Here is a 26,605-nt window from a genome sequence, read left to right as displayed (position 1 = left end):
GTTGCAGGGAACGCAGGCCAAGGCCTGTGATGTGGCTGAGGATTCCTCCCAGCAGGCCACGATTCCCGTCCCTGAGCCCCAGCAACAGCAGCCCAGTCCCATAGTCATGGAGGAGATCAACACCAAGAAGGAGGAAGAGGATGTCACAGCTCTGGTGCAGCAGTTGCAGGGAACGCAGGCCAAGGCCTGTGATGTGGCTGAGGATTCCTCGCAGCAGGCCACGATTCCTGTCCCTGAGCCCCAGCACCAGCAGCCCAGTACCAGAGTCATGGAGGAGATCAATATCAAGAAGGAGGAAGAGGATGGCGCAGCTCTTGAGCAGCAGTTGCAGGGAACGCAGGCCAAGGCCTGTGATGTGGCTGAGGATTCCCCCCAGCAGGCCACGATTCCCGTCCCTGAGCCCCAGCACCAGCAGCTCGCCATCAGAGAGACGGAGCAGACCACTGAGCTCAAGAGGCAGAATGAGGCTTTGGCAGCTGAGGTGGAGCAGTTAAAGAAGACGCTCCAAACAGACAAGGCTCTCCAGGATGAGGCTGAGCAGAACATGGTCAAGAAAATCGAGGACCTGGAGCTTCAGCTTGAGGAGAAGAAGGCCACTGAAGCTGAGGCTGTCTCCAAAGTACAGCAGCTGGAGGAAGCTCTTCAGAGGCAAAAAGAGAGCCAGAAAGAACAAGACATGCGTCTGGCCCAGCTGATAGAGGAGAACAACAGGCTGATGGCTAAAATGACCCAGACACAGAGTGAGCTGGAAAGCCAACAGCTGCAGTGTCAGAAGATGTCCCATTTCCTGGAGGCCATGAGTGACATCGAACACACCACAGAGGAGGAGGTGACCGCCCGAGAGGCAGCATTGGATGCTGTGATGAGCAGGATTGGCAACCTAGAGGAGCAAATGAAAACGGCAGACAAAAAGCCCAAAAAGCTCTCTCTGAGAAAAAGATTCCTCCGGTTCTTCAAATGAACTGGGGGACCATTTGCCCCCCCACTCATCCTCCAAGCTGACCTTCCAACCAAATTCCAAATTCCCATCCCCAACTACCACCTGCCCACCCCTGCTTCCCCCCAATAAAACATTCCCCAAAAAATTCTCCCCACCCCCCCCAAAAAAAACACTCCCCCAAATACAACAATTACATAATAAAAATAACAACAAACACTTAAAAATAAATTTTCTGTAAATCTGAATTTATTTAGATATTTCTCAGTTTCTCTGTATTGAATTCTATATTTCCAACATTAAACACAGCATGAAAGTGACAGTGTTGGATAAAAGGTAAAAAAAAAAAAAAGGTGTATTTGCAATTCCTTGTAAATATTATTTTGTTATATTGTTAAGGGCTGGTAATTCACTTCTTTCAGGCAGCTGTATTCATTTTTACACACACATTATTGCATCACGGACCTTCAAGAATCAAACTTTTTATGCTGCAGAGCCTTCATTCTATAGGCCTGTATTTCTATATAAGGCAGGACACCCTGGGCAGGTCGCCAGCCTACCACAGGGCTACACATATAGACAGACAACCATGCACACCAACAGACAATTTAGAATTATCAATTAACCGGGTTCTCCGGGAGGAAGCCGGAGAACCCGGTGAAAACCCACACTGCACAGGGAGAACATGCAATCTCCACACAGAAAGTTCCCAGGTGGAATCAAACGGGGGATCTTCTAGCTATTAGGCGACGCTGCTAACCACCGAACCACCATGCAGCTTCTTTGACAATTTAAAATCCCAAATTGATTATAAGTATTTCTTCTGCTCTCATAAAAGTTACACTATCATCTGGGGTCAGGTCAGATAGGACCTTACAGTGTCTTTCCAAGGAGGGAAAGCTGTGACGTTAAGTTTTAGCAAAAACCACCGAGGTGAGATAGCTGACAATAACATGTGTTAGAGGAAGTCGTGGATGAACTACTCATACACTTTACTTGAGTAAAAGAAGCAATGCCAGTCTGAAAAACTACTCTGTTACAATTCCAGCATTCAAAATATCACTTTATTATCAAAAATATTATTATCAGTAATAGCAGTGCTTTAGTATCAAGAGTGAAAGTACACACAGAGGGGCAGAGCAGCCGCTTTGAATGCGATATGAAATGCATATTGATCATATGTATCGTATTTCTGATGCATTCACACATAGGAAGCATTTTAATATCTGGTTGAAGCTGGTTGTGGTGGAGCCAATTTCAACTTGATTGACTTCTATTCTGTTTTCTAAATTGTTCACATGTATCATATTTAAAATCATTATCTGCAAATGAAGCAGTAACTAAAGATTTCAAATAAATGTAACAGACTAAAATGTACAATATTACCATCTGAAGTAGAAGTATCAAGTGAAATACGACATACGACATGACAAACTAATTACTCATCCACGCAGCAGCACGCCAAAACAACCTAGACACATGTAATCATCAACCAAGTATGCAGATGCTAGCCACTCCTTATGTCAACAGGAACAACTTACACACATACTGGAGTCAATAATTTATTACAAAATATTACGGACCACGATGATCTACAGCTAAATACTTTTCAATACACTGAACATCACTGACGTTGAAAATGACAGGAATTTTAAATTCAGGATGGTGGAAAACATGTCAACAGTGGTGGATAACTTACTTGAATGTGTTACAATAGAAATATTAATGGAGAAAACAAAAATGTCATTGTGAGAACGCCATGTACAGAACGCCAGGTACTAATCTTGATTTATTTAAGGAATGGATGGAGGAATATCTGACAAAAGCAAATCAAAAAGTAATGTTCATCTGTGGTGATTTCAACATTGACTTGCTGAACCAAAACAAACATCAAAAGACAGAAATATTCATCAATACAATGTACAGTTTTAACTTATTTCCGAAAATAACCAGACCCAGCAGGATTACTTCCCATTGTGCTACATTAAGTGACAATATATTCACTAATGTCATTGAGAACAAGTGAGCGGATTATTAGTAAATGATATCAGTGACCACCTCCCAGTTTATTTTACAACTTACAACAATAACTACAAATATAGCAACAGGGACAGCATAAAATATTACAGACAAATCAGAACAGAGGAATCTATGGATAAACTAAATAATGAGTTACAATCATATGACTGGGAACCAATTTACAAAGAGAAGGATATAAATAAGGCATATGATAGTTTCTTGAGTACTTTTAAGTTGTTATATGATAAAAACTGTCCAATTAAACAATATAGCAGAAAACAAAAATATGGTGACAATCAATGGATCACAAAGGCACTACAAAATGCATGTAAAAAGAAACATACACTATATAGAGAATTTATAAAATATAGAACCAAAGAGGCAGAAAGCCATCCATCCATTCATTATCTATACACCGCTGAATCCTTTGCAGGGTCACGGGGGGGGCTGGAGCCTATCCCAGCCGTCTCTCGGGCGAAGGCAGGGGACACCCTGGGCAGGTCGCCAGCCTACCACAGGGCTACACATATAGACAGACAACCAAGCACACCACTCATTCACACCTACAGACAATTTAGAGTTATCAATTAATCTCAGCATGTTTTTGGACTGTGGGAGGAAGCCGGAGAACCCGGTGAAAACCCACTCTGCACAGGGCGAACATGCAAACTCCACACAGAAAGATCCCAGGCGGGATTGAACCAGGGGTCTTCTAGCTGTGAGGCAGCCACTGAGCCACTGTGCAGCCTGAGGCAGGAAGCGAAGTACAAGAAATATAAAAACAAGTTAACTCACATTTTGAGAAAATGTAAAAGGGATTACTATAATAAAATATTAGAAAGCAATAAAAATAATATAAAAGGTATTTGGAATATTCTGAACAACATTATTAGAAATGGACCACAACAGATTAATTACCCTAATTATTTTATTAAAATAATATCAATATTGATGACATGGATTTGGTGGTGAACAAGTTTAATGAGTTTTTGGTAAATGTAGGACCAGACCTGGCAGACAAAATTCCTGTTCCAGCCACATATCACAGTGATAATGAGGTTTTAATAGAAAATAATCTGACACCGTTTAAACTAACCGGTCAACATCCCTAGCATTAACTGAACTCATTGAAGAAATTACAAATTCCATAGACAGTAAAAAACTCACAGTTGGAGTTTTCATTGATTTAAAAAAAGCATTTGATACCATAAACCATGTTAATCAATAAACTGGAACAGTATGGAATCAGAGGAATTGTGCTAAACTGGGTGAGAAGCTCTTTGGAGAACAGGAAACAATTTGTGAAGATGGGAGATCATTACTCTGTGTGTTTGGATATTGTGTGTGGTGTCCCCCAGGGGTCAGTACTGGGACCAAAACTATTCATGATGTACATCAATGATGTATGTAAAGTGTCTGATCTGTTGAAATTTATACTATTTGCTGATGACACAAATATTTTAGTAACTGGTGAGGACTTACAGCAACTTTTCAACCTGATCACTTCAGAATTGAGTAAAATTAAGTCATGGTTTGTTAAAAATAAGTTATCGCTAAATTTAAGTAAAACAAAAATCATGATATTTGGAAAATGTAAAATAAATGATCATGTAAAGGTACAGATAGAGGGTGTAGATATAGAGATACTTTAGGGGTAGGGTTTAATAAGTTTACACTTCTTCCTACTCCCTTTCGCTCATGTAATCTGAGATCAGCATGAACTGAAGAAAGTGACATTTTTTTTCTTCTTTCTTCTTTATTTTTTATCACTTTTTGTCTGTTTGCTCTGTCTTTGTTTTTTACATGTTTTTTTTCAATCAGTCAATCAAAAAAAATACTAGTACAAGTAACTCAACACGGTTCTCAACTACAGTGCCTAATTAGATCTACTTAATTAAATTTCCCCACTGATTATGGCTGAAAATTACGTGGAGGAGTTCTGAGGTCACAGCTGCCAAAATGTGTGACCCTGTCTAAAAACTGTGAGGTTACCGTGTTAAATAGCAGCCAACAACATCCGGTGTAACCTGGTAGCTTACAATGTTTAATGTTTACAGTTGTAATAAGGCTGAATTCCCAAATCAGGTCACAGAATGTGAAGGGTCACGAACATGGTGGTAACACTGACAGCAACCATATCAGGCTATGTGTTACTGATTTAATTTAACATTTTTCATGTATTATTGAGTCCAGAATTTTACATCATTGAAAATTTTATATTGTTTCATATAATTTGATCTAAAAATTAACTTCAAGCAAATCCTTGGCTTATGTTGATCTTTGTGGTTAAAAATGAGGTTCACTGAAGTTTTTCAATACTAAGCAAAATATTGTCTGCACTGAAAAGTTTATAATATTTGTCAAGTAAGATCTGGTTTGACTATGTGTTACTGATATAATTTAACATTTTTCTCTTTTTTCTGTCACATAGCGCTGGGCTTAACGTTGATGTTGATTCACAATCACACACGAATCCGTGTAGCGTACAACAAAAAGCAGCTTGGATGATAAATCAACGTCAACATGAGGGCGAATGGTTCTCTACATTTAGAACACGGCACTCTTAAATACTCAATTCTGATTGGTCAATTGCCAAAATTCAGCGGTGTTTATTTCCCGACAGACGACCACCTGCTCAGGAATTCCTAACAGTCATAGACTAAAGTGGCAATCCATTAATGGACCAAGCCCAAAAACAAATTGCCAGCTGATTTGAGGGGCAACATATGGAGCATTTTCCGGACATTACTTTTAATGTTTATGTTTTAATCACTATTTTGTGTCATATTATTGAATGCTTTTCTCATAAGCCATGTTCCAAACGGGATAATGTATCTGTTCATCCCTTCAGGATGAATGGAAGCCCTCCACTTCGCATCAGGCTTCTATGTCATTCCATCTGGGGTTGTTTCTCCATAGGAACCTGCTCACTATACATAATCCCTTACATACACAATGGCAAAACTGCCCTTCTCTGATGACGGAAAATAACAGTTTTTTAATGTCATTTTGAGATTTTAAGATTCAATCTCTTGACCTGCACATCCCAGCTACTTGATGTCTCGTTTGTTGCATGCACGTCATCCTCCTCGGTTGTGATCTGCTTGAGAGACGGAGGTTCGCAGGAAATAACAGTCCTTGTTTCTGTCTTGTTTTTTTTTCAGAATGGAGAAATCGCCATGCTGGGAGAGATCACCCACCTCCAGGCCATCATCGATGACCTCACTGTGCTGACAACCGATCCTCACAAACTGCCCCCAGCTAGTGAACAGGTGAACCACACCCGCAACATGCAGAACACCTTGAAAGAAAGAGACAAATAATAAGCAAACCTCTAAAGCTCGATCTCCTTCTCTCTCTATGTCAGGTGATTAAGGATCTGAAGGGGTCAGATTACAGCTGGTCCTATCAGACCCCTCCTTCATCTCCAAGCAGCTCTGGCTCCCGCAAGAGCAGCATGTGCAGGTACTCACACTCAAACACACACATGTACACGCAGACATAACCAGCACTTTGCCTTATAAAGTGTCTGAGTATCGGAAAGAGGAGCCTTCTCTGATGTTAATGTTTCACTGTGACTGTCAGTCTGTCTGCCTGCGTGTCCGTCCATCACTACTGCTTGTCCAGTCATCCTCGTTTCAGTGGAATCTCCAAACAAATGAGCCACAGCCTTCAGACAGAGAAACCCTCTGCAGAAGTGTGGATTTTCTTCGAAACGAAAGATGATTTTGAATTTTGGCACAAGTGGGAGATATCATCAGAGTATGCACAAGCTCTGCTTTCTTTACCTGTAAATGCATACAGCACTCAGATTCAGAGACTTTGAAAAGCAGAATGAATCCCACAAGAAGCAGACCGTAAACTGAAAATGGATTCCTGGAGTTCTTTGTCTGAAAAAAGATAATCTCTTGGTGTAAGTGTGTGAATCAGTCTCTGTCAGTGTGTGCATGTAGTAGTCGTCACCCTCCAGGCGAAGCTCTACAGCATGCAAGTTTGCAGCCTTTCGCCTGTAGTGTTTATTGTGTGTGTGTGTGTGTTCCTTAGATCCTCATAAGCTTACACGCGCTCTGTCTACCCCCTCCTCCCCCTCCTGCCCTTGCCTCTCCCCCGTTTTCCCTCACCACAACCATCACTCTCTGTACTTGTCTCCATCTTGTCTGTGTTTTATTTTTTCGGTCTTGTTTGTGTGCACTCACGTGGTTTTGCCCTCTTTCTCTCCTGCGGGGCATTTTGGTTACCTGGTTTCCTTTCATCTCGGGGTCTCTGCTTTAACTGTGACTGGTGTGTGACCTAAATGCGTCATCGCATCGCGTTTTTCCACTAACCTGATAACCCAATGACTTGCTCAACGACTCCTGAACTTCATCCCATCACGTAAACCAATCACAAAATCCTCCAATGCATCATCCAATCATCTATTTGCCATTTCGCCAAAACCAACCCCTCATATCTCACCGATTTTCTTTCACCTTCCTCTCCCTATATTGAACCATCACTTTGACACATCCCTGTCATCATGCTCTCTCCGCCTCCTTACTCCACATTGGCAACCATCACCTTCATCCTCCCCTCACGCTCCTCACCCTTCTGTCACTCCACCCTCCCCCTGCTCCTCTGCACCTTTCCCTTCCACCCTCCTGCAGCAGCGTCAACAGTGCCCACAGTAGTGCCTCCCGTTCGTCAGGGGGAGGCGGTAGTGGTGGTATTGGTGGAAGTGGTGGGGGCTCCCAGCCCCACTCACCCACCTCATCATCCTCCTCCTCCTATCGCTACCGCAGCAGCCTGCCGCACCAGCCTCCTCCACCGGGGGGCATCGCCGCCCACCGCCTCAGCAGCGTCTCCTCCCACGATTCGGGCTTTGTGTCCCAGGATGCAAACATCTATTCCAAGCCCCCCTCGCCCATGCCCTCAGACATCACTAGCCAGGTACAATTGCCTGACGCACAAACTGAAATACATACACTTGGTATTCTGGTAATGAGCCTTAAAACTTTGGTATCCTGCCGTGCCACTGAATTAGTATAAGTCAACATTTGATTTTCCTAATTGATTTACTTTGAAAATTAACAGAATTATCTCACTTCACTAGCATTTTTAACATGCTTTTGGAAACAATGTGGATATTTAAGCCTCATGCACACACACACAGACAATGCTAGCATAAACATATGGACTCTCTGGCAAACCGGTAAATACAGCTTTTCCTCTGTTTTTCTGCTGCAGAAGTCATCCAGCTCAGCGTCGTCAGAGGCCTCAGAAACATGCCAGTCAGTCAGTGAATGCAGCTCCCCAACCACTGTAAGTACTCTCATTCATAATGGGCAGTATGGAGTCCTCATCAGCATAGCACTCAAACTAAATGAAAAGTTAAAAGCAATTCAAGTGAGGCAGAAATGGAAAAGAACGGGTACATTTAATTATCATTCAGTCTTTATAATCAGAGCCGTTTACTGCGTAACAGAAGCCAGTAGATAAACAAACATTCTTAAATTGTTGTACATGGATTTAAAAATCCATAAGGGAATTTCATGAACCACATCAGCAACAGAGGGAGATAAGCGTGAGACTTTCATATCTAAAAGTCCAGTAAACTGTACACAGCCTTCCCATATTTACCAGCCTGGCCAGTCTAAGATACTGATGTTATAAAGCAACAAGTTCAGAGAGAAAATAATTTGATTTGGGTTATGGTAAAATGATTAGTTACTGGTGATGATCGGGCTCTGTTGCAGGCCCACTTTGTCACCTAAAGGTTAATGCCAGTTTTGTTTTTATCATCACCATCCTTCAGTGTCCATAGAAAGTTTCAACCATCTGATATTATATGCCATGGTCTGAAGACACTGTCATCTGTTCTGCAGCAAGTTTGCTCATATACCCAAAAAGTCTGTAGTGGTTTCATAAATCCATTCAAGCAACATATTGCATTTTTTTTTCATTGATTTTTTCCAATGCTGTTTTGTGGTGGCAGAGATGAGCAAAAACAAAACTTAATTTCTGGTAAAAAAAATGAGCAATTAAGTGGCACAAAGTCATTATAGAACAGAATTACACAATACATGCTGTTTAAAATGATACGTTACATGCACCAAGGTAGCAGGAGTTGTATTGTAAGTGTTTAATGGATTTTTGAAACCAGTGGGAAACTTTGACTGTTGGATGGAAAAGCTAACCTGCAACAGAACACAGAGTAGCTCTCTGGGTGCTAATGGGCTTCAAGCTGAGAATGCTTTCTGGTGGTTCAGTAACATCAAATCAAACACCATCGACTAACTTTATGAGAGAACAATGAGTAAAAATGCACCTCAGACATGAGGATTTTTTTTTATTAATATATTTCCATGCTTTCCAGATGAAAGCTATTTTATTGCCGGAATTGGACACAAAGGACTTTTTTGGTAGGCACATAATGCAAAGTGGTTCCTTCCTAAGCATAATGGGAATATTTTCCTCACCTGCTGGTTTGTTCTGTTGTGTTGTGATCTCTGCAGTGGTAGGAGAGGCGTAGTGTCACAAACAGTTCAGCTGCAATAATAATTTCATTTTAAACTCACATCAGGTCACCAGAAAACTATGAATGGAACATTTGTGTGCTGTTATCACCACTGGTGGAGGCACACTGACATAAACCCCTTTTATTTATGCTTGAGAGCTTGTCTCTTTCCCTTTCATTTTTCATTCTTTGACCAGTGTGCACATCTGTTCGCAGAGAAAAATACAATTCCAATGATGCTCATGAGGCAAAGTAAATATTCATGTCTGATTTTAAGCAGCATCTATCATCCACAACAGCTTGCATATATGACTGCCTTGCCTTTCAGTTGAATAACAGCCTTTACAGCCATCAGACAGCAGCGCGTTCGTGATCCATCTCTAAAATGAGTGACACGCATTGTCAAGATGGATTGCATGGCCCACATCCACCTCGATTAAACCTTGCAAATCAATCACACAAACTTGCTGCTTATATCTGGGTATTTTTATTTAGATTATCAGGAAGTTTGAGATGGTGCCATCCTCTAAGCATACAAGACACACACTTGATATGAATATGAAATGATTCTTCCCATCTGTGAAACTCCTCATATCAGTTTCAACAGGCCATCTCCCTGTGGCCACATCAAACAACGCTGAGTAGCTGGTGCAACAGCTGCATGTGCCTGCGACAGAAGTAGAGCTGACAGTAATTGTAACATGATGGCAACAATGGCTGTTATTTGTGTTGGTTTTAAAGACTTAGACAGACTAGGTACTGCATTTACACTGCCAACTTCAACGGTATGCAACCTTAATGATGACTGACTGAAGTTCAGTGCAAGTAAAAACAAACTGTGCATGCACGCGTAACTGCACTTTGCTCCCTGCACCTTGATTCACAAGAATAGGGTTGCTGGTCCCAGTCCCAGCACCACCAGTACTAGCTTGTTTGGGCCTCACCTGCGGTTTGGGGACACAGTCATGAATGCTTCCCAAAAGCAACGATAAAACGATAAAGCAAACATTTCTTGTGGCTAGTCCATTTGATTTCGAATTTGGAATGGGCTCGTTGCTGCCCCTTTTGCTGAAATTTATGCTTTATCACAAGTTTATAGCAAAGACTTCAAGGATGGAGGCTAACCGATCAGTTTGCAAATGCACATCTGCTTAACTTCCTCACCTCTGATAAAGACCGGCGCACAACCGCTTCCTAAGAAGTGGATGAGATGGACACGCCAGTTCAAACTACTATGGTACAGGCTTCTACAAGCACATTAGAAACAAGCTTATCAAAAGCAGAGGCTATATTCTGTGTTACAATGATGCAGAATTATCGTGGAATGAAATCCATCTAAATTTTAAATGCATGCTTGGGGCTGCTTTAATACATCACATGACCTGTCTAACATAAACATATGAAGTAGTGAAATGTAGGCTTTCTAGGCTTCACTAGGCGTTCCTAGACTAATTACACCTAGTTTGCATATAGAGTCATTTGGATGCATGGACAGAAGCAACTAATTCTGTTTCATAGGCCTTATCTATTGTCAGACCTGTTCCTGCTCCTCTGTTCCACACACAGTTCTTATTGTGTGTGTGTGTGTCTATTGTAGGTGTGTAAGTACATGTGTTGCTTTTATTGTTGTGTGTTTGGCCCGTGGTGGCCCACCACAGCTGCCTGGCCCCCCCTCTCTCTCTCTGTGTGTGTTTCTCTCTGTCTACAGTATGTCTCCTGTCTTATTCTTTCTCTGATGACGTGACTATGTCTCTCATCCCGCAGTTTGGCACGTCCTTCGCTACCTTCCGCCCCGCTCTCTCTCACTCTGGCTCCACCAGGCCTCTCTCTGTCATTCTTCCTGTTCCTGCGTCCCCACCCTATAACCGCCCCCCCGGATCCAGCTCCTCCTCTCCCACATCAAAGGTTCCTATCTGGAAGGTTTGTTCTCCATTTGCTTCCATTTCTTCAGTTGCATCGTTTCTTCTGTTTCTGTTTAATAAGTTTCACATGCATAGGGTTGATTTTCTTTTAATTTTCATCACCTTATTAACTCATTCATAACCACATTGCTTTGCTTCCTTAATGTGTTCATCCCCACTTGCTGTGTGTGCATGCATATTTTTTTTTGGCCTCCCCTGTCTCACTTGTTGGTTTTGCAATCGACTGGAGATTGGCCAAAACCAAGCAGGCTGTGGAGAGCTGACCAATCAAGCTCATCGACATGAACACATTCAAACGCTCAAAAAGGCCCCTGCCCACCTGCGCCCACGCACACTCACTCTTCCAAGCACCCTGACACAATCCGCCCACAAAGGCCCCCTCTCTCTGCACTCAGATGAAGGGCTTCAAACTGCTGGATAGTGGACAAGTCCTCCCTCCCTAATCCTACCTGCTACTTCCTGTTTATTAATTTCACTCACCTCCTCAGGATTGGTCCAAAGCAGGTCAGTATGAGCAGCCGGTCGCTGCAGCGGCAGTTCAGAGGAGGAAGGAACCTCTCGATAGACTGAGGGAGAACGAGGCGTCGCCAGGCTCCCAGGGATACGCTGGGCCATCACACCCTGATGATGCGCAGAGATCCAGGATGACTCCCGCAACTATCGCTGCCAAGGTAACGCTGAATGATAGATAGATAGATAGAAAGATAAGACTTTATTAATCTCACAACGGAGAAATTCACTGTTACAGAAGCTCTTTAGAACACACAAGGGAGAGTGCAAATAGTACGGAAGGTGCAAATAAGAACAATAAAAAAATGTAAAAATAAGGTATCCTATGTACAATGAGCTGTTTTGCTTAGCAATAATATAATATAACTATGGCAAAGAGTATAAAATACCTTCTATGATGCTTCTATGCTTCCATGATGCTGACAAGCACGCTAAAGTTATAGGAGAATTACAGTAGGACAAACCAAGGATATAGGTTAGGCTAGGTGTGTGGATGGCTTATAATAAGCAATGCTAGTCATTGTGTGATCACTGCAGCAGCAATATATCTTCTAATGACTGATCAACAAGTTTGATGAACTAAAAACTCAACCAATCTCTCTGCCAGGTAATACTGATATGATAAAGAAAAGGAAAACAAACGTTAGTACCTTTGGTGTCCTGAACACTCCCCAGTGTCCAGGAGGGAAAAAGAAGAATCTTTTCCAAAGAAAAATCACATGCCTTCATTTATGGGAAGGGTGTGGCATGGAAAAACTCTTTTCCAGCCAAGTAAGTGGATAGTTATGAATAATAATATAGGCTGTCTGTCAAGAGTGTAAAGCGGCCTCTCTCTGTGTGTCCTCAGCATGGAGAAGAGGTTTCTCCTGCAGCCAGTGACCTGGCCATGGTGCTGACCAGAGGACTGAGTATGGAGCAGCAGAAGAGCAGCAGAGACTCCCTGCAGTACTCCAGTGGCTACAGCACAGAGACCACAACCCCGTCCTGCTCTGAGGACACGATTCCTTCACAAGGTGAACCTCTGCTGTTCTCTACTACTCTAACTACTAGCTTTTAATCTTGTTCATCATTCATTTATTCAGTCTCTCCTGGCTGATATTCATCAGTGAATATTTTGTAAAGTGAAAGCTGACCTGGCAAACGATGGCGTTATGTATATTTTAAGTGAAATATCAATATTTAAAGCTGTGCACAATGAACTTCAGCTTCATCACTTTCACTAGAACCCCTGTCTTTAATGTACAGAGTTATCAAAATCAAACAGAGTGAATTGTCTAATCATTCAAGCAGCAAGCACAGTGTATGAAAGATGCATTATGTGAGTCTCCATGAAAGCAGCTGGAAGTCGACAATATAAAGAGGAAACTGAATATTAAATGTGCTCCTGCATCACTGTGGCGGTATTTATTCACATACCCTACCCAAGTAATGTAGCCACCCCTGTGTTGTTCAGTAATGTGGTCACAGTACAAATATCATCATCTCCTTTCTTTCGTTTCCTTTCCTGCCACATCAGGTTCAGACTATGACTGCTACTCAGTGAACGGTGATGCTGAAGGTCCAGATGGACAGACAGAGTTCGACAAGTCCTCCACCATTCCTCGCCACTCTAACATCGCCCAGAACTACCGACGCATGATCCAGACCAAGAGGCCAGCCAGCACAGCCGGACTGCCCAGTGGGGTTCTTGGTCCCGGGGCTCATGGGGTACCAGGACAACCTGGTGGAGCTGGTGGAGGTGGAGCAGGTACTCCAGGCACTGCCACCATCCGTCGAACCCCATCTACCAAACCGGGTGTGAGGCGCACGCTGTCCAACGCGGGGCCCATCCCTATCCGACCACCCATTGTGCCTGTCAAGACACCCACTGTTCCTGGAGACTCACATTCTCCTGGCGCTGGTGGTGGTGGGTATGCAGGTGGAGGGCACGTGGGTGGTGGGCCTGTGCGTGTGGGCAGCGATGAGTGTGTGTTCTTCACTGGGGTCGAGGATGCACAGGGGGCGCTTGATTACGTGAAGGCGTCACCTAAGCGCCTCAGCCTTCCTAACACTGCCTGGGGATCAGGGGCGGCACTAGAGGTCTACGCCCAGCAGCACGGGGGCCTTGCAATGGGAACGGGCTCAGGGGCTGGGTCAGAGGAGGATCAGATGATCGCGGCCAATCGGCACAGCCTAGTGGAGAAGATCGGCGAGTTGGTAGCCAGCGCGCACGCCCTTGGAGAAGGGCAGTTTCCTTTCCCCGCCCTCCCCGATGACCCGACCTTGCCGCCAACTGGCCCCGGCGACACTCAGACAGGGACAGAGGGGGCAGAAGGGTCCGGTGACATGTTGACCACCATCAGGAGAGGAGTCCGCCTTCGCAAGACCGTCTCCAATGACCGCTCGGCACCACGCATCTTGTGATTGCAGGAGAAGCAGGAAGAGGATGATATTTGTCAGCCAGTAGGGAATCAGGTGTTGGTGTGGTGCAACCCAACCGCCTAGTACATACACAAAAACTTAACCATGTAGGGAAAGCTATAATATAACAGAAGATGAATAAAAACAAAAGCATACACAAAAAACAAGTTTAAAGACGTCATTAGAGTAAATGATATATAATATAATGATAATAATAACATTAATAATGTTAACCCATGCTGACAATTAAAAGTTAAATATTGACAGGCTCCTAGCTGGCCACTATAACTAGTGTGTGTTGGACGCATGTTTGTCTTCTCTACACCTTCACCCAGGGATGGAAAGACTCACATTAAAAAGAGATACGATTAAAAAAAAGGCAAAGAAAGAAAGACTGGGTTCTGTTTGCCAACTTACACCCTTCCCCATCCTCTTCTCCAACTAACCGACTGTCTAATCCCAGATGAAAGACTGAGGACTGAAGGAGGGGCCAGTGGGGGCAAGAGAGAGGGGGGTCAGCGTGCCATGTGAACAGCCGGATTTGAACCCAGGCTGTCTCAGCAGCAACATACTGTACTTATTAGCCCACTGAACTGAAGCTTCGGTATTAGCACGGGGAGCTAACAAGCCAGAGGCCTCCTCTGGTTCATCCTCATGTAAAAGCGTCTTTAAAAAAAAATACTGTTGGCATTGAACCGTGCTAGTGCCCCCTTCCCCTCTCTCTCTGTGCGTGTAGTGTGTGCGTGCATTCATGTGTGTGCATGTGGGCAAATGTGAAACGCGAGCGTGTGTGCACATGCGGTTGATTGTGTGTGTGTGTGTGTGTGTGAGGGGGGTGGGTAGAGCTCTGCTGCAGGACAGCTGGTTACCCAATGAGGGCAGGGCTTTTCTCCTGTGTGTTGTGCGTGTATTTTCTTGTTTTTATCGTGACGTCATTTACCTTGTTACCACTGTACAAGAAGTTACGAGAAGTAATCCAGGCGTATAGATATATTCATATATATTTTCTAGAACCAGAGAGAAAATGATAAATCAGAAATGGAGCAATAAATGTGTTTTATTTTCTTGTTTCCAAGAAGAGGATCGATGGAGGATTGTAGGTTCTCCTTTGTCACATTCAGGCAATCATCAGGAATGCTAAATTACACATTGACTGTGAATTCATTTTGGTGCGTCTCTCTCCCTGTCCCTGTCTCTTTCTGGTGGAGGAAATGAACAAAAAAAACTAACAAAAAAACAAAACAACTGTAAGCACTTTGAGAGGCGGTAGAGTGTGTGCAGTAGCCACTAGGTGTTGCTGTAGTCATACTGTATGATAGGGAGAGTGAAAGTGAGAGAGACAGTTGCCAATGAGACTGCGTCCTGAGGAAATTATTTAATTTGTAGAAGAAGAAGAAGACAGAAAGGGACAAAGAGGAAGTGAAGAAGACTGGTGGAATTGGAGTGATTGGTCAAATGAGAGATGGGATAGGAAAGTAGAGCAACATATTGATCTAAAAATGGATTGGACGTCAGTGCTCTTCGGGGTTCTGCAAGCCATCGCCTGCTGTGGATTGTGAACGCCACTGGAGCTTTTTATGATGTGGTTGCAATGGAATCCGAAGGACTGAACACATACTGCAAAAATACACCGCACAGATAGGTCAGACTACTTTTGATATAGGCTGTAAAAGATTGGTTCGCCTAAATGACAAAGAAACATATTTCTCATAAGCCATTCAAGTAGATATCTCTCTCTGAGATTACTGCCTCCACCTCATAACAATGGAGGTGAATGTAATTCTTTTTGAGGTGCTCACAGCATTGAAAAATGACATTTAAAAAAGTCAACAGCTACACGTCTTACAGACCTACACTTAATTACTTCTTTCTATTCCAGCCATAAGTGATAACAGCAGCTGAAAATACATCAAAGGGTTATCGAGAGTAGCAACGACACAGTTTCAGAGCACATTAATGTTCGATGTATTGATATGAGCAGGAAAAATGGAATTCTGTTCACCTCCATCATCTCGGGGTGAATGCAGAAATCTGAAAACCTGGGCAAACAAAACCAAAAGTACCCGCACACATCGATATTACAGAGGTAGAGAGCAGGAAATATGTTTATTTGTAATTTCGGCTCAATGACGCTCAAACTTACATCAGAAGTGGACCTGAAATGTGTTTGCACATGTACATGTATGATCATCGGATCTACATTTGAGTGGTATGAATGTACTCCAGAGTTTTCAATACTGAATGCTGTGGGACTGTGTTTCCATATTATGTCCATAATAGTAAATATTTCAAAGTAAACTTCACTCATGTCCAAGTGCAAATACATATCAGCACACCAGCTTATCTGCAAATATTCTTACCTATAAATGCTGCATATTTTTGCATTATGAGAAAGCAAAGTTAGGCCTCGAACATAGCTGAACAAGTTTTTTGCTCCAGATTCACTCTAGTTGAAACCTTCCTCCTTTACTATCTAAACTAAAACTAACCCAGTATGGTTCAGCTCAGTTCAGTGCGAATAACCCAGTTCAGCTCAGGACACGGCTGTGTGAGAGGATTATTTATGGACATTAAGGTGTGCGAAAAGGTGAAGCCTGTTTGATGAGCTCGCGGATTGCAAAGAAGCAGGTAGGCGGCTGACAGAGAGGAAAACACGTGGAATGAGCATTTCACTGCCTGTTCAAACAATATTTACTCTGTGCTGTACTTGTAAATGAGAATGGGGCACACAGATTTGGTATAAAGGTTTGTTAGAAAATATCACATGGAATATTCCGTTTTATTTTTACTTTTCATTCTGCAGTACTGTTTGAATATTTAGTCATACTTTTAATTAATGTAAAAGAAGAAAAAACTCCAGTTGTAACACAAACGACTAAGCTGTGTAACATATGGGTGTAGGATGTGTGGGCCGAGAGTGAGTGTGTCCTTGTCTGGCTGTTGAACTGTAGGCTAGTGAACTCTCCATCATCATGTCTGTACGCTCTTCTAGCAGTGACCTGAACATGGCCGGCGAGCTCGTACATGCTCCTTTTATCGACTTGTTTTCTTTCTGTTTTCCTCTTGAATAGAGCGGTTTTAAACATATCTGTGGCTGTTTAAAACAAAAATGAAGGTGATTTCATTTAAAGAGACAGAGAGGAGAGCGTTTGCCATTTTTAAACATCGCCACCTGCCGGCACACTTTTTGTTTTGTTGAACTTTGACACAGTGCTTCGGCAGGGGGATGCTTTATTTCATTTTTTTGTCAGGGGGGAACTGCTGTATGTGTGTTGTCACATGTGGATGCTGTGTGTTCTGTCAGCTGAATCTGACTGGGTGAGAGGGTGGAAGGGGAGAGCAGCGGGCTTGGACTCCATCCCCCCTGAAAAGCGGATTTTGGGCGAGAAAGCGTTCATCTGAAGAGTTTGTGCAAGGCCGCCCGTCGGGGTCACACTGTACATGAATATACGTACGTCTGGTGAATGTACTCCAAGATGACGGGGGACACGGAACTGTACATTTTTGACTTGCTTGAACGTTTGCAATGTCGGAACCTTGTTCTCGCACAAAGGAATGAAGTTTCCAGTTTAAGCGGGAAGAAAGCAATACAGTGATAGTGTGCATGTGCGTACATTCACAATGATGTTCCAGTGTGGGCATGTTAAAGGAAAATACCACTGTCGATCACTCTGCTTGTGTTCCCCATATAAAAGCTATTCCACAACGCATCGCTCTGATGGTATGATTTGGAGTTTCTATACGTCCAAGGACACTGCTAGAGCCAACTGCGCTTGTCTGAATGAGTATGAACTGTGTGTCCATTAATTCTAGTTCAAACTGAACAACTGATTCACTGCCAGTTATCTACAGCAAGTTACTGCTTGATTGAAAGGTTTATAATGCCCTGCAGTATAGACACACCGCTTAATCCCAAATGATGATGGATGAGTGCGAGGTGAGCGGCAGATACAACACTGCTATTTTCCTTTAAAATGCCCAGTCAACGGCACAAAAAGTGATCTAACTAAACAATAATAGTCTTTTTTTTTAACATGCTGAATTAACTGTGTACTGAACTAACTGTCTGAACAAGCTGAAATGACGACTCCGCTGCAGATGTGTCAATGTGCCCATGAGTGTATGTGTATGTGGGTAGAAGTAGGCCTTCTGGCACACGGGCAAAGCAGGCGCTACGATGAAAGCAGGACGTTCTGCAGGAACATACATAGACACAGAGCCAGATTTACATGCGTGCGGGCATGCGTGCGGGCATGCGTGCGTACACACAGACACACACATATGCACATCGTTGGAGACACTCAAGTAAGAATTCCCTTTTCGTCAAGAGGACGAGCTAGCACTGTAAAAAGTAACATTTTATTTAACATTGGTTTCATAATCTGGTTGAGCTAAACGGTTGAAAATATCTCATCTAAACTTTCAGTGGCATTTCTGCATTAGAATTTAATTGGATGTTAGTTGTCTTGTTGTCAAGCAAGGCCAGCGTGTGAGCTGCACATCTAGATCAATACGAACATGGTACATTTCTTTCATGTTACAGGTAGTTACAGTATGGATACTTGATTAAAAGCTGAAATAATGACTTATTTCAGAAAATATTGTGATTCTGTACACACAGCTAGCATGCCAGACTATGGTGCTGTTGAGTATTAGATACAGTATGAACCTATGACTAATATGAGCTTACACAGACTGTCAAGTGTTAAAGGAATTGTTTGACATTTTGTACAATATACTTATTGGCGTTCTTGCAGATTTAGATCGATACCACTCTCACGCATTTACGGTTAGCTTCATTTAACACTGCATAAAAATTGTAAGTACAGGCATATACAAGCATGTTTCAGCCAGCTGCAGCTAGCCTGGCTTTGCCCAGAGTTAAATTGTCCACCTACCAACATAAAGTTCTCAGATTAACATGCTGTGGTATATCTAGTTTGTTTAAAGTGTGAAAATGACAAGTTGTCCTTTCACGGAGAGCAGTGTGATGGATTATTTCTTGGCCAGGCGCAGTGACTTCCTGATGTCCCTGCCGGTTGTCTGGCTCCCGGTGACGAGACAAAACAAAAAAACCCAGGATGAAAAGCCAATTCTGTCGAGCTATTCCTTTAACGTGTAATGAAAACTTAATGATTAGCTCGGTGCCTCGTTTTTTGAGATGTGGGACCACAGCAGGATTGAGATGTAAACACTCAACAGCACCATTGTCTGAAAAGCTTCAAGGTGTATGAAAACTGCCAATTAATCAACTACGGAATTTGTGTTTCAACACTCACGTCTTTGACCAACTAGTATGGAGGAAGCAAAGAAAGCTGAATCGACATATTTCTCTGACTCCAGACTTACATACACCTGTGTATTGCTCTCTCCTCTTTCCTCTCTGTCATCTTCTTCCTCCACTCATCCTCCATCCACTGATCAGCGCAGTATACCCAGGGATGCCGTCTAGCTGACAAGTTAGAAATCAACACCTGCCATGATGAGAGTCCCGTCGGCTGCACGCAGTCTCTTTGTGCCTCGCAGCCCATCAAAGCTAATGAAAACCAATTCTGATGAAGTCTTTATTTTCACCACAGTCCACAGTGAATATGAGCTCATCTCTGTTTCACTCTCTGTCCATCTCCCCCTCCACCCTCTTCCCTCCCCCCTCTCCATGAGTGTGTCTGCATACTGCGTGTCAGTATGCACGTGTGCTGTGTTTCAGATGTGGGTGTGTGTGGTAATGGCTAACGGGTGGTATCATTACGGCTCCTGGGTGTGTTGTTCAAAGACGGGCTGGAGGCATTAGCAGGGGTAAACTTCTCCCCGCTGTACACAGTAACATGAGGTGGTTTGAAGGCAGGCAGCTGGAGGTCTGATGCTCCATCTCAGTGTAGATTATATTTTAATTAATTTTGATCAGGCTTTTTAAGACATCTTTTTGGCATCATCTCACAGGCAGCTTATATTGCTTTGATTCTGTCAAAGAAACCTACAAGATTGAAGAGCTAGCAGCAACTTGACATGCAGTGGGCATGGGAAACCTGCTGGTGTGTAAAGCACAGGGGTGGTAAGACCACCAAAACATTGCATCTCAATCAATAGAGAGTATTGGTACTCCCATTAAATTGAGCTAAACTGGCTAAAGTGAAAATCCACCCAAAGGGAGACGAAGCAGCTGTTGTTGAACAGCTGCCACTGTGGCCACAAGTGACAATTACAGCCTCATGGTAAAAGATTTAATGTTGACATTGGCACAATTGAAAAGTCAAGAAAATGACTACAAGGCTGTTGCCTGAATCCCTGAGCAAGAGTTCAATAAACCAATGTTCAGTGTTTTATCAGCCATGAATTTAACTTTCCATTTGTAATAGAAAAAAAAAGTTCTTCAAAACTTACATAGCCTCAAGTAGACGTTAAAAACAATAATAGATATAATATCGTCAGAGTCTGGAAATGTCAAATTATACATTTCCAACTCACTTTTCACAATTGCAGAAAGGGCCTTAAGGCTCCAAAGAACTTCTGCTTTTGATTCCACTGCTCTCTGCTGGCTTTGGGTCTCAGTCTCAGTACTACATGCTGGCAGTGCTCAGGTGTTGATAATAATCCATAACTTGCGTATGTGCCATAACATTCCTTGCAAGCCAATAAAGACTCACATTACTGCGTCAAGAAATCAGCTATACTCTCCAACCACTGTTTGAAATTTGCCTTCTGTAGACTTCTACAGTAACGGCACGGACATGAAGGAAGGTTTGAGCCGCCGCAGTCGACATTTTTGTCATTTTGCTGCAGCAAAATGTGACGTAATGGAATTGAATGTAAGGTAAAACAGAAGCTCAGGCTGCCCCTTGCTGGTTGATGACCATAAAACTTGTCCAACTTCTAACTTCCCTCAGCCAGCAAACTTGTTGACCGTCCGCACCTCAGCTGAGTTTCCGTGGTTACTCAGATTTCTAAGAAATTGGCAGACTTCCACTGTGAGCATTTGCTCGCAGCATGAACACAGCATTAGAGATCTATGTGGAAATTGCGTGCACGACAGCCTTATTTGTATTTGGAATGCATCCTCTAGTTCATTTGAAATGTCGCTGTATGTCCTAACTTAGATTTATAAAATTGAATTAAATGACACAACTTTAAAATTAAATTTCAAGAAATTGAAAAGGACGTGCTGAAGTTCTCCGTCTGCTTGATTCAGATAAGAAGGACGCTGTGCTGGCTATTGAAGGACAGACTGTGTTTTTCTGATTTCTGATCAGACCAAAAGAAGCATTGTGAATTCGCTATATGTACAACCCACTCCTTTAGCCATCTGCCCGGGTTATATCGAATATGTACTTTATGTATGTGTGCACGTGTGTGTTGAACAAGGACATGTGGTTAAGACCCCTACTGTTCCTGCCTCCTACCTCCCACTCACAGTCTGTCAATCCTTCCTGCTGTCTAATGCTGGAGAAACCCACAACACATTCACACACACTTACACACTCGTCTGAAGCAAACATGACTAAGGTAGATCCTCCGAAGCTACACCATGGTCCACTGAAGTCCTCCAGAGGATCATGATGAAACACGTCGCAACTTCCTGTCATACAGCCATGCAGAACAGAGTGGCCGAAGTGGCCTCCTGGTGCCACTGTAACTAAACTGAATGTCTTACTGTCAGTCCTCCCGTTCTCGGTAGTGTCTCTGGCTCGCTCGCTCTCTTTCTCTTCTTCGTCCTCTACAGATGAACTCTGCAATGAAATCTCTCCACAGCTCACCATCGAGGCGTTGCTATCACATCTATGGGGAAATCTTGTGACAGATCATTGTGACTGTCAACATCTGCTTCATCTTTCTGTACAAACCGATCTTTTACCCCCCTCTTCCCTCCCGAGTAGCCCTGCAGGCATTGTGGTCTTGTCTTCTTTCTGTCCCCTCTTCTGCTCTCCTTCTTTAATTTATTGTGAACTGATTTCTAAGGTTGTTTCGCCTCTGTCGCTGAAGATAAGGTTTTCTTTTCTGTCTTCCTTTTTGTAAAATTGACCCTTTTTTTTGTTCATTTTAGTCACTGCTAATGTAACAAAACGCACTGTGATGATTCCAGTATTAATAAAAGTTGTACTTAAACTGTGCGCTGCTGTGTGCTGAGGTCTTATTATTCCAGAAAGAAAGGTGAAGGTCCTGAACCAACCCACACAGTTCAGCGGACAGCGTGCGCAGAGAGAAGTGAATGAGTATGGGTCAGTGAATCATCTGTATGCCTTCTGAAGACACTGTGGAGCAGAGAGGCTAAGTGTTGTTAATGAACCTAAGAATTACTAATAGCGTGACACTAATACTTCCACTGTGGAGATTATAGGTTGTGTGATAAAATTGGTTGGGAAGAAATTACATGTGATAGGATAGCTGTAATTTTATCAGCGGCAATATTAAGTAAAATCGGATAATGCAATTGAATAACTTTAAACAGAGTTAATGTTGCAGCAGCAAATAAAGATATGGCTCAATATCATGCAATGACGACCACCAATAGTAAAATAAATCAGTGTGAATGGAAGCCATGCATTGTTTTAATTTCTTACTTAATAAGAATTTGGTGCAGTTTTTTGGGATATGTTGCCTTCATCAGGGTGGTGTCTGGGGTTGTTTCTGGTTTCCTTTTACAGTATACAGTCACTGATCACTCATGATAAAAACATACTCTATACCCAGATGGTACAGAAACTGACAAGAGAAATATAACTGACTGTAAATGCAAAAATGAAAAAAATTGCAGACATCTTTTCAGACTATTATTTGATAAATACAGTTGTACCAGTCAGCGAAAAGCTTGAATATCTATTTGCCAGCACAAAGCAATAGTCTCACCCCCCAAAATTTCCAATTATTTTCTGTTATTTTTGAAAAAATAAAAATACTCATTATTTCTTCATGATCTCCAGCAGAATGCGGCAGCACCACCAGCTGAGGTTATTCCATTAGTTCCTGAATGAAAAGATTGGCTATTTAATCTGCACGTTGTTGCGCGTGGCTTCTCAGAGCTGGATGAAATAAACGGTGCTGTATGCCACAGTTTAAAGATGGAAAGCTGCATTAAGCCATCAATAACTCGATGTGTATGTAAATGTTTTCAGCTGGTGTTGCTCAACCACGAAGCGCATTAATTCGGCACCGACATGTTTAATGGAGATTTATTCAAATATTTAAACACGGCAATTAAATTACCAATTTACATCTTCAGGTGACTAAATACTAAACTGTGTGAGAAGTAAACACGATTCTGGTCACAACTTACAGACATTAAGCAACATGTGCCAAGAGGTTGCATAGACATTGCTTTGCTTTAAAGGGTGAACACTCAATGCGTTTGAAAAAGTGGTGGTGTTAAAGTGTTAAAGTACCACTGTACTACTGCAATAGTCTGTAACTTTAATGATCAGACACTCTGTAATTGAGGAGAGTTCACTAAATCTCAAACAGTCAATTTTGCTATTTTACCACTTGAATCAAAGGGATTTATTTGCATGCCTTAATACTGAAATCCCCCAAGAGCGACAGCGTAAATGTAAAACAAGAAAGGCTTACATGATTAATGTTGAATATTCAAAAAAACAATTCATTAAAAAGACAGTGTCAGAAAAGCCTTGTTCAACTATATTTTGAAAGTTACCAACCACACAGAGATGAGACAAGGATAGAGACACTAAACCAGGTCCTGCTCACACCTTAGTGGATATTACAGTTTCCGTAAGTGAAAGCTTCAATTCATTTGCTTTTTTTCCAGGTCATTGCCCACAACCAAGAGCCGTGGATCACTCGCGAGGGCGGAAATGAGAGAAGTGAGGTGAAAATAGATGAGTTTTGCGCCCAAGACCTGTAACTCGACCGTGTTAGAAGCCAAGCCAGTCTGAGGCAGGCAGACAGTGATTTTACACGCTGCTTATAAACGGACAGGTCACTTCCATCCAGATACATCAGACACACCTGAACTGTTCAGGCGGGAGTCAGACAGGCAGCCAGGCTGCACTGTCTTCAGCCGGCTTGTCAGCTGGTGTCCTCAGGTTGCTTGACTTTCTGGTTGCTCTGAAATGGATGGACTTGCAGTGTGGTCGCAATATTAGACAGAGAAAAAAACTCCCCAAGCATAAAGCAGCACGTAATCTAAATTTGTGATTTCTTTTCTTTTGTTGGATATCTACTTCTGTAGATTTATGTTCAATTTCCAACAAGAAGCAGTAAAAGCCGCTCAGCCCATCGTCTGCTGACCGTCGGTGAAAAGTCTGTAAGTTAACTGAACCAACTCTTGTCAGCCTGTCTTGATTAAACCACATTGACAGAACAAGGACAGACTTCTATTACTTAACACCTACTCCCACGCTACCAGCATAGAACCACACAAAGGAACTTTAATTAAAATAAGTGGGCCACAATTAATCTGAGGGAGGCACGCTTCATTCAAACTCACAGCAGCTTGAGACTGTAAGCCTGATGTACTGCCTTGTGTCAGTGTGTGTGTGTGTGTGTGTGCGCACTCGGCTGAAACTGTAGAGAAGTGAGTGGGAATGTCTCTGCTGCTCTGTCCTCCTAATGCTGAGACTCTAATTAAATGTTTAAGTGGTATGGTTCAGTGTGAGCACCACTGGTATGCTGGGTGACATGCAGAAAAGCACGGCACAGACTGGGGACACGTTCAATAATGCCGCACCATCAACAACACATTTTATTACCTTTCAAGTTTTCTCTGCACTGTGAATCAAACGGATATGTGCATGTTTCTCCGTACTCCACTATTTTGTGTCCATTAGTGGCAAATTATGTATCCAAATATATTAAAGCAGCAAGGCTCAAATCCCAGATCAGTTTTACTCCACCTTTACAAATAAAAGGTCTGTCATGTCTGTGCTGGTGACACTTACATGCATGCAAGATAATCTGTGACAGAAAGAAAAGAAATAAGTGGCTGAATATGCAAAAATGTTCTCCAGTGGGCGACATGTCAGCCTCAAGATGGCCACTGCACTCTGACCTTTCGACTGACACCTCACTTGACCAATTAGGATCCATCTATACATATATACATCAATTAGGATTTCATCTATACAGCCGACAAGAGCCAACGAGGGTCCACGCTGGCTGGAAGGGCCTCATTCTCTTCTTTAGTGTAAATATCCAGCCAGTTGCAACCAGTTGTGCAGATAACTGGTAATTTTACAGCTAAATTAATTTTTCAATTCATTGCAAATAAGAATATTACTCAGGGTGTGAAATTCTGAATATAGTAACCGGTGTCAATATAAAGATTTATAGCCTACGTATGAATATAGATACCCAGAATATAAATATTGATGGCCTAAATATAGACTGACTGAATATAAATATAGATATTCATATAGATAAATATCAGGAATACCCTTTTTTTGGAGAATGTCGAGACCAGGGGTCGGCAACCTTTACCACTCAAAGAGCCATTTGAACCCGTTTCCCACAGTAAAGAAAACACTGGGAGCCACAAAACCCTTTTGACATTTAAAATGTGTTGCCTTTATGCTATTTGTATAAACAAACTATAATGTGTTGCATATATGAAATCAATGAACGACTGCTGAGAAAACAAAATGACATTTCTGCATGCATCAAAAACATTTTGAACTCTGAAAAAAAGACGTTGGGTCGAAGGTTACTTTTAAGTAAAATACTCAGTGTCTATTTGATTCCTTCTTGTATTTATGAAAAAAAAACAAAAACGCAGAACTTAAATTCTCCACCGGCCGCAAACTAAAAATGCCGTCTTCTGCAGACAATGCAATAAAAGGACTATTTCACTGAACAATGAAAAAATATGAATATATGCAAAATAATATTAAAATATTTATAAAACGTGGTTAATGTGATTTCTGCTCCTGAACCTCAGCGCAGAGCGTCTGCACATCAGGGCTGTGTGCTGTCAGCTTCATCTTCACACAGGATCGTAAGCTGTCGTCTGTGAGGCGTGCGCAATGTTTGTTTTAAAAATGAATGAACTAAAATAAAATACGTTTTAATTAAACACTCATTGATGATTTTCAAAAGCCACAGGGAGCCGGATCAGAGGGATGAGAGAGCCGCATGCGTCTCCGGAGCCGCGGGGTGCCGACCCCTGATCTAGACATACCAGACATACCACACCAAAAACATATGGAAAATATTCATTTTCTGTGGTTTTGTTATCAACTTGTATTGAGCTTGGACAAGGGGAAGTCTTCATGCTGTGGTCCCTTTGTGTTTTTCAACTAAGGCCCAGATATAGACATCTGCAAGCATCTATTTGCAAAAAAATATTCCAGAGGAAATAAAACCTTTCTACTTCAGCGT

At 42.4% G+C, this 26,605-nt stretch overlaps 1 protein-coding gene across 2 annotated transcripts in view; it reads left to right on the top strand.

The window, feature by feature from the left end:
* mtss1lb (MTSS I-BAR domain containing 2b) overlaps nucleotides 1-22,350 on the top strand; it is a 74,942-nt gene extending 52,592 nt beyond the window's left edge. Inside the window, exons 8-14 of one of the 2 annotated variants that reach the window (XM_041941686.1) lie at nucleotides 6,121-6,228; nucleotides 6,324-6,421; nucleotides 7,735-7,882; nucleotides 8,180-8,254; nucleotides 11,860-12,042; nucleotides 12,729-12,894; nucleotides 13,398-22,350. In XM_041941686.1, the coding sequence (XP_041797620.1) occupies nucleotides 6,121-6,228; nucleotides 6,324-6,421; nucleotides 7,735-7,882; nucleotides 8,180-8,254; nucleotides 11,860-12,042; nucleotides 12,729-12,894; nucleotides 13,398-14,284 (1,665 nt within the window). In that variant the 3' untranslated portion in view covers nucleotides 14,285-22,350. Of the gene's footprint in view, nucleotides 1-6,120; nucleotides 6,229-6,323; nucleotides 6,422-7,599; nucleotides 7,883-8,179; nucleotides 8,255-11,859; nucleotides 12,043-12,728; nucleotides 12,895-13,397 lie in introns of both variants that reach the window. The other variant, XM_041941597.1, reaches the window with a different exon arrangement.
* The last annotated feature ends 4,255 nt before the right edge of the window (nucleotides 22,351-26,605 follow it).

Source organism: Chelmon rostratus, chromosome 1 (assembly GCF_017976325.1).
Source record: "Chelmon rostratus isolate fCheRos1 chromosome 1, fCheRos1.pri, whole genome shotgun sequence".
In the NCBI taxonomy this organism is placed as follows: Eukaryota; Metazoa; Chordata; class Actinopteri; order Chaetodontiformes; family Chaetodontidae; genus Chelmon; species Chelmon rostratus.
This window is presented reverse-complemented; position numbering and strand designations above follow the sequence as displayed.